Genomic DNA, 8,980 nt, shown 5'->3' on the forward strand with positions numbered 1-8,980 from the left:
CTCGTGCAAAGGGGACTGCTTACTCAAAGAGGCAAAAGCCAGGAGGCGAGATGCAATGTGGCGGGTGGGCGTACGGTGCTTGGATTTGTAGAGAAGACAATTTTCCTCAGAAGGGAAGGCAACCATCCACTTGCCCCCCTGAGAGCTTCTGATCAGAGGAGAAGAGAGCAGTGTGAGTTAATAATGAAGGGAAAACAGGGTCAAGATACTTGAAGCAAAAAGACAATGGGGTGGGGATGGGGGCTTCCTGGGCAAAGGAGCAGGTGCAGGGAGGGCGTCCCCTCTGTCTTCTGGCTTTGACAGCAAGGTGGCTCCTTCTGACCCCAGAATTAGCGACAATAACTGTCATTATCAGAATAACAGCTAACCCTCATCAGGCACTTGTGGCATACGAGGCCACAAAGGGTTGGTCCCACTGAATTCTCCCAACAACCCTGTGAGGTAAGTATCATTATCACTACCCCTTATTTTATAGATGAGGAAACAGACAGAAAGGACAAGTCACTTGCTTGAGAACACCCAGCAAGTTGTAGAGGCTGCCCTCCCACTCGGGTCTGTCTGACTCCCAAGCCCACAACACTTCTCTTTCTCCTTCAGGCATCCAAGACTCAGGAATGAGGGTCCTGTGAATCGACAGCAGTTCCCATGGCCCAGACCTCCTCAGTCTAAGAAACTCACACTCCCCCATTCTTCCAGGGCTCCAGGGCCGTTCATTCATTCAGCAACCACTTATTAACCACTGTGTGCTATGCTGAGTGCTGAGGACTCAGAGGGGAGCAGGTAGACCCAATCTGTCCTCCTGGAGCTCACAGTCTGGTCGAGGGGATCCTGTGAATTAAGCAAAACAGCTTTCCTACCACTTTGCCTCCTACGTGAATGCTCATCTCCTTCCAGCCTGCACTTCCTGTCCTGGACACACACTAGCCCCCGGGGCGACCTTTCTGCAAGTATGGTCCAGGCTCTCAGGTTCCAGGAGAAGGAAATCTCTACAGAGAAAGGGGCGCGTGAGTGGAGTTTTCAGGAATGAACAGGAGTTCAGCAGGCAGATTAGGAAGGGGGGACAGCGTTGCAGGAAGCAGGAAGAGCAGGCCGAGGACACAGGGGAGAGAGCAGGGTTTGTTCTGGGAACTTCAAGCAGTTTGGAATGACCGGAACTTCATAGAGCAAGAGGGGAAACCCAGGGAGGGAAATTGGCTGAGGTTGAGGGCTTTAAGTGCCACAATGATGGGTGGGGGAAAAAAAAAAAAAAAACCAGAAGCAGAAATGTTTTGTCCTGAGCACTGAGGGTGGATGTCCTGTAAGAAAATAACTAATATTTACCAGGTGCTCACCTTCCATGCTTGCATGCTAAGTTGCTTCTGTCATGTCCAACTCTTTGTGACCCTATGAACTGTAGCCCTCCAGGCTCCTCTGTCCATGGGATTCTCCAGACAAGAATACTGCAGTGGGTTGCCACGCCCTCCTCCAGTGTTTCTTCCTGACCCAGGGATCAAATCCAAATCTCTTATATCTCCTGCCCTGGCAGGCAGGTTCTTTACCACCAGCACCACCTGGGAATCCCGCCATGCAAAAGGCATGGTGCTAAATGCTTTCTAGATATTATCTCATTTAATCTCGACTCCATGAAGTAGCAGTCATGATGCCTAATTTCCAGATGAGAAAACTGAGGCACAGAGAGGTTAAGTTGATTGTCAAAGGACACAGAGACTCAGTCAGGCTCCAGAGCCTGCTCTCTTAACCATCTCACTAAACAGCCTCTCCTGGACTCTATGACCCCAAGCCACCAAGTATGGCAGGCCTGGCCTGGGCCTTCTCTGCTCAGCTAACGGAGCCCTCTGTGCTCATCCCAGGTTCTGCCACGTGCCACCTGCTAACCTCGAAGAAGATGGTCTACCCGTGGACCTTCACCTTCCTCTGTGGTTTGCTGGCAGCCAACCTGGTAGGAGCCACCTTAACCCCTCCTGTGGTTCTCAGTCTCAGCACAGAAGTCATCAAGCAAAGTAAGTCTTGGCCACCCAGGCCTTATCACTGTAAGGCAGGGGGCAGGTGGAGCAGCCCTCCAAGGGAGGGTGGGAGTTCCCCATCACTAGGGGTATACAAGGCATGATTGGATCCCAAGTCTGGAGTGAGACTTGATGGGGTGAGTTACAAAGGTTGGGAGGGTCTATGATCTCAAGTATTTATGATTCCAATATCCCTTTCTTAAATTCCATGATTCTAAAACCTACTACTCTGAGGTCCACAGCCCTCAGAGGAGTATGCGGCCACCACATGCGATGATGCAAATGCCTCTCTGGCTGCTCTTGCCTAAACCTCGTTGCCAGAGCCCCTCCTCTGGGTTAGGCCTAGTAGGCAACTAGTCTCCAAAGCAAGCACCTTCAGCTGGGAGTCTGGCTGCCTGCACCCCAGGCACAGCTTTCTCAAGCTCCAGCTCTGTGGCCCCGGCAGCTCCCTGAGCTTTGGCTTCCTCCTCTGCAAGAGGGCCTCCCCACTCCCTGGGTTGTCAGGATCATCCAGTAAAACAGAAAGTGACAACTGCTTAATGACCTCTACAGCTGAACTTCTCAGCCTCGGCACTGCTGACTTTGGGGATCGAATACTTCTTTGTTATAGGGGGAATGCTGTCCTGGGCCTTCTAGCTGTTTAGCAGCATCCTCAGCCCAGCTGTGACACCAAAAATGGTCCAACTGGAGCACAGAGACCAACCTTCTGTGTACAGTGGGCCTGGGCTGTGGCCCTGTGCATGGGCCAGGTCCTACACAGCTGGAAGGCACTATAGCCTGTGGATATATATATATCCACTAGAGAGGATGGATCCCCTAGGATGGAAGGGGAGCTGAGAACTCCAGGCACTCCTGGGGGAGGCACATATGCTCTGGGCCTACACTGAGTTGCAAGCACATGGAATTTCAGCCAGAAGGAGCTTGGAGAAGGGCAGCCATTTAGGCTCCCCAGCAGCAGAGTATGAGTCGAGGAGCTGTGTGCAAGCGGATGGTTTTGGAGGTGATCCCAGGCAACAGCTGCAGGAGAGCAGGAAGCAAGTCAGGTAAAGGCGAGCCAGTTATCACTGGGAACTGGGGCTCAGTCCCACTGAGCAACTGCACTAGTCAGGGCCAGTCAGAAGGCAGAAACCACACAGCAAGCCCAACAGATGGGTTTGTATCAGATATTATTGGCAAGAACTGAAACACTGGGAAACCAGCTAAGAAGGAAAAAAGAGACAATGCCAAAGAATCCCTTAGAGGTTGGGATGCAGCAGGGAGCTGAAATCCAAGTACAGAAAAAACCTGGTGGGGAGAATCCTCCCCCAGAACTCATGGGGGGAGAAGGTTGAAGCCCCCAGAATGGTGGGGAAATTCCCTGAACTGTCCCAGGTCAGAGTTGGTCCTTGGTTGACAGGCTGAGGTTAGATGGCAGAGAACTGCCTGCCAGGGAGCCAATGGAATTCTCTGCAGGAGGGACTACCACTGATTCACTGGGAAACTGTCTCTGGCAACTACCTAGAGGGGAGCCGGGGGTCACTGACTGCCCTAGGAAATCCACTCAACTCCCAGCCCGAAGTCTTGGAAGGTGATACCACTGGAGCTAGCCAAGTGGAGCATGCCAGGGCCAAGCTTCTTATTCCTCCTCCATGTCCTTCCAGAACCTCGACAGACAGTACTGAACAGTGTGCTGGCTGGCAAAGGAGGCTTATGTATGGGGGCCAGCTCCATCGTCACAGTGCAGGCAAAAAGGCTAGCTTGGTCTCTGCAAGGCACTAACACACAGGGATTCTGGGACACGGTGGGGGACATACACCTGAGTCATCCTGCCCAGGGGTGGAGGGAGGGAGGCCGGGTCTTTATACACCAATTCCCACCAGCCATTCATTGGCTGAGGGCTGCTGTCCAATGCGGCTCTCAGCATCAGCTCTCCAGCACTCTGACCTGCACTGCACACAAGCCAAATGGGCTCCAGTCGTCAGGGGAGACATCCAGCAGGGACCAGAACCCAGGGCTCCCGGCTCTTCCTTTCTCTGTACAGCACCTGGGGCTCTTTGGGCAACAGGCCCATGGAATGCAGATGCCAAGGAATCATTAGCAAGTTCGTTTCAGCAGCAAAACAGCCCCAAACAAGGCCTTAGGAGCTCTCTGCCTCTCGAAGTGTTTGCCAGTCGATAGTGAGAGACACGGAGGTCCCTGTTCCAGGTGTCCTGGCCGGCACTCCTGGCGGAGGCTGGCAATGTTCAAGGTGGGAATGGTCCCGCCCATGCCCAGCCACAGTCTCCATGTGAACACGATCCATCCGGACCATCATCCTCAGAATGAAGTCATCCCTCCCCTCAGCTTATGTCCCAGTCCAAGTAGCCCTGAGTGATGTCCCCTCCCAGCCTGGAGCCCCCACCAAGCCATCCTCCTCGCCCCTCCTGCTGGACCCTGATCCCTGGGATCTGTCTCCAGTGCTGGCACAGAAACTGAAGAATCGCGACGTTACCAACACCCTGCAGCAGCTGCCACTGCTCACTGCCATGGAGGAGGAGTCGTCCGGGGGCATTTCCGGCAGCCTGGTGAAATCCATCCTGCAGCATATCCTCTGGTAAGTGGAGCAGAACCAAGCTGGGAGCTGGCTCTTTGCCCACTTCTCTGCCCAGGACACGCTTTGCACGCTCAATGGATTGGTCAACAAGTGTCAGTTGGTGTCAACTCTGTGCCTGACCATGAAGGATGGATCAAAAAAAGCCTCTCCTTCAGAGGCTCCCAGAGGAGTTACCAAGAACCATAAGAGGGACCCAGGAACCCTAAGAAGGAAGACCCCAGAGGAAGATCGCCTGGGGTGGGAGGATGAAGAGAAAAGGCGATGCTTCTCAGTGGTGGGGACAGATGAGCCAATGACTCCATGCTCACCAGGAGACAAGAAGAAATGGCATTTTGGGCAGTGAGACTGACCTGGGCAGAGGCAAAGGGTAGGGGTGAGTCAGAATGGCTGGTGCTCAGACCCCAAGGCCAAGAGGGAGAAGTCAAAGGGGCCAGGGCACAGAGAGTCTTACAGGTCAGCCCCAGAAGCTCAGGTTCATCTCCTGAGTTAGGAGGGGAGCCATGCCAATGTTTCAGACAGTGGGGAAGGGAAGGGGAGCAAGACCATGCCGAGGGGAGTCAGCGGACAGGGCTTGGGTCCAGCTGCCGCCTAGACACTTTGGGGGACAGCTAAGATGGGGACCAGTCTGGGGATGATGCTCAGTCAAATACGAAGCATGAATCTCAAGCCTCCCATGTCCCATCCAGGCTGAAAGTCACCTCAGCCAGCATCCATCAGCTGCAGGTGCAGCCCCTGGCCGATGGCAGGCAGCTGATGGTCAAGGCCCCCTTGGACATGGTGGCTGGATTCAACACGTGAGTATCCCCTGAGTCAGGCACCGCGAGCCAGACAGTTTCTTCCACTCCTCCCCGCCCCCATCCTCCATGCAGGAAAAGAGAGTTCCAAGCAGAGGGGAGAGTAAGGGCAAAGGCTCTCGGGCAAGAGTGCAGTTGCCTGGTTCACAGGGTGGTCTAAGGAAGGAGGGGCGGGAACAGCCGGGTGGGAGGTCAGATTGTACAGGGCCTGTGGGCCAAGGTGAGGACTTGGTTTTACCAAGGAAGACAGGAGCCATGCAGGGCTCTGAGCAGAGGAGGGACGTGGCATGGTTTCACATTCTTCAAGAAGCCTCCTGGCTGCTGTAGGGGGAGCGGGCAAGGGTGGAGGCAGGGAGGTTATCCAGAAGCTACTGTAATAATTCAGGAGGAGACAACAAGAGTGTGGACCAGGGTTTAGGAGCAGGAAGGTAGTGAGAAGAAGCTGGATTCAAAATATGTCTTGGAGGACACAAGAGGATTTGCTGACAGATTCAATTAGGGCTCGGGTTGGGGCTAGGATGGTGGGGAGGTTGAAGGGTCAAGACAGTATGGAGTGGCCAGAAAAAAGCAGGGGAGACCAAGAGAGGAGAGGGGTTGGGGAAGGGTCCGTAGTTCAGTTTGTGCGTATTAATTGCTCAGTCGCGTTCAACTCTTTGCGACCCTATGGACTGTAGCCCAACAGGCTCCTCTGTCCATATACACATTAAATCTGAGACACCAGTAAGATGTTTGAGAAAGAAGCCAGGTATAAGTTTGGAAGCTGGCATGCGTAGAGGATTTAAATCAGAAGAGGAATCCAAACACCGAGGCTGGGACACAGTGAGGTATACACATGAGAGGATGAGGAGAACCCAGCATGGAGCCCGAGAAGGGAGGAGCAAGAGGCAGGAGGCAGCGGTGGGCAGCAGCCGCGGCTTGATCCAGCCTCGAGCTGGGCTGGAGCTCACAGCCTGGGGCTCCTCCACTCCCAGGCCCCTTTTCAAGACCGTTGTGGAGCTGCACATGGAGGTGGAGGTCCAAGCCATCATCCACGTGGAGACAAGCGAGAAGGACCACACCCGCCTGGTCCTCAGCGAGTGCTCCAACACCGGCGGAAGCCTGCGCATCACCCTGCTGCACAAGTGAGTGCCGCCACCTCTCCCCGGGCCCCTTGCACACCTGAGAGGGAAGCAGGTGGTGCCCTGGCCCCATTTTACAGATGGAGAACACTGAGGCCCACAGAAAGAAAGGGACTTTTCCCTCCTGATTCCTGGTCTGGGGCTCCTTTCAGGAAATCTGTGACACCAAAGAGAGCTCAAGGGTGAAGCAATAATGATGGGATTTCAGGCATCGTGCCAGAAATTGGAACAAACATTTGAAAGTGGAGAGGAGGCTCTTTTCTGGGCCCCAAACACCACTGGCAGGCTTGAGTGCAGCCATGGGTCTAAACTATGGAGTCAGGCGAGCATAATGCAACTCTCGCATTCACTGTCCAGGCAACATTCTGGACAAGTCACCTCCCCGCGCCTCACCTCCACAGTGAGAGGATGAGATGGGGCAGTGTCCTCAAGTACCCAGCTGAGTGCAGGGCGCACAACAGCTGCTCAAAGACTGGATGCTTCCCTCCATCCCTCCTTAGCAGGAGAATGGGGGGAATGCCCACTGCCTTCATTCCAGTGTCCAGAGCCCATGTCCCTTGAACCATCTGCCACCATCTTCCCCAGGCTCAGGGGCTACACCCAGCCCTGTCTCTAACAGGCCCTGTGCCTTGGGCAAGTTCCTTCCTTCTCTGGACTTGGTCTCGCCTTCTATAACACAGGGGAGAGGTGACCATCCCTGACCCACCTTATCTCTCTCCTCTTCTCCTCCCTCAAAGGCTCTCCTTCCTGCTCAAATGCTTAGCTGACAAGGTCATAAGCCTTCTGACGCCAGCGTTCCCCAAACTGGTGAAAAGCGAGGTAAGCAGAGTGAGGGTCTCTCTGGTCTGTGAAGCCTACCCCCCTGTGGGTCAGAGGTGGAACTGCAGGCTGGTGCTAAGGGACCTGTGTCTCCTTTGAGTGGGAAGTTTCTGGGCTTGGGTCATTCTTTCAGCAGTGGATCCTTGTGGTCAAGAAAGACAGCCGAGGGACCTTGAACAGTGATGTGCTGATAAATTGTTAACAATCGACTCGAGAGGTCTTGGAGGAAGGAAGCCCTGATTTGTAGCATTCGCTGACTTCCCTGATGTAAACACCTCTTCTGTTGCCAATTTCAAGCTACTAGGAGAAGGCAATGGCACCCCACTCCAGTACTCGTGCCTGGAAAATCCCATGGATGGAGGAGCCTGGTGGGCTGCAGTCCATGGGGTCGCTAAGAGTTGGACACGACTGAGCGACTTCACTTTCACTTTTCACTTTCATGCATTGGAGAAGGAAATGGAAACCCACTCCAGTGTCCTTGCCTGGAGAATCCCAGGGACAGGGGAGCCTGGTGGGCTGCCGTCTATGAGGTCGCACAGAGTCAGACACGACTGAAGCGACTTAGCAGCAGCAGCAGCAGTGTGAATTCATGGAACAGAAATTGGGACAAACATTTGAGCGGGGTCAGGAAGAGATGTTTGGTTGCACATTACTGGATGATGTTTCCACCATGCAGATACAATAGACGTATATAATCTCAGGAGCAATGGATAATGGTAAAATAGAACAGAATAATTAGGAAGTAATGAGTTTTGAGTTGACTTTGCTCTTAGCATAATTTATTTAATTCTAAGTGTATACATCTTGATTTTTAATAATGTCAGGTTTAGCACCAAGCTTAGAAATTTCTGAAAATTTAACAATTGGTTCTCAAAAATTGATCCAAGCTAGCTCTAGCACAGCAGGGTCCCACACTACCCTGGTTGTGTCATCAGGGGGTTGTTACCCAGCAGGTCTTGTTGGATTTATTTTTCTAAGTCAGTGAACACGAGTCCATCTCCCTTTATATGTCCCTTATATGTCACAGATAAGCTAAAACTCAATGCTGCTGCTGCTGCTAAGTCGCTTCAGTCGTGTCCGATTCCGTGCGACCCACAGACAGCAGTCCACCAGGCTCCCCCATCCCTGGGATTCTCCAGGCAAGAGCACTGGAGTGGGTTGCCACGTCCTTCTCCAATGCATGAAAGTGAAAAGTGAAAGTGAAGTCGCTCAGTCGTGTCCAACTCTTAGCGACCCCATGGACTGCAGCCTACCAGGCTCCTCCATCCATGGGATTTTCCAGGCAAGAGTACTGGAGTGAGGTGCCATTGCCTTCTTCATAAGTTGGATTTATCTGCCATTATGACCATTGATTTTCACTGTGAATTTCAAGATGTGCTCATACCAGTGGTTCTCCTGGGGTTAAAAATACCTTATCAGATAATTAATATATTTTTTATAATAAAACTTTTTTGACTGAAAAATGCAATATAATAACCAACACTTCGGGAGAAAAATGCCCATAATCCTCCTACCTTAACTTAGCAGCTATTTTTTCTTTTGTATATTGTTTTCCAAATCTCCATATTTTTATGTGGCTGCACTCAGCATCAGTATTATTTGATATCCTCTAAGTTATATCTATTTCCTATACCACTGTATGATAGTCACAACTATTTTAATAGCTGCGCCATA

The 8,980-nt window shown here is 52.4% G+C and overlaps 1 protein-coding gene across 1 annotated transcript in view; it reads left to right on the plus strand.

Moving 5' to 3' along the window:
• The first annotated feature begins 1,885 nt into the window (after positions 1 to 1,885).
• Positions 1,886 to 8,980, plus strand: part of BPIFB1 (BPI fold containing family B member 1) — a 21,510-nt gene continuing 14,415 nt past the window's right edge. The window contains exons 1-5 of the mRNA XM_052651230.1: positions 1,886 to 2,000; positions 4,440 to 4,575; positions 5,262 to 5,369; positions 6,341 to 6,490; positions 7,225 to 7,306. Of these exons, the coding sequence (XP_052507190.1) occupies positions 1,886 to 2,000; positions 4,440 to 4,575; positions 5,262 to 5,369; positions 6,341 to 6,490; positions 7,225 to 7,306 (591 nt within the window). The remainder of the gene's footprint in view (positions 2,001 to 4,439; positions 4,576 to 5,261; positions 5,370 to 6,340; positions 6,491 to 7,224; positions 7,307 to 8,980) is intronic.

The sequence above is a fragment of the Budorcas taxicolor genome, chromosome 13 (genome assembly GCF_023091745.1).
Source record: "Budorcas taxicolor isolate Tak-1 chromosome 13, Takin1.1, whole genome shotgun sequence".
NCBI lineage: Eukaryota > Metazoa > Chordata > Mammalia > Artiodactyla > Bovidae > Budorcas > Budorcas taxicolor.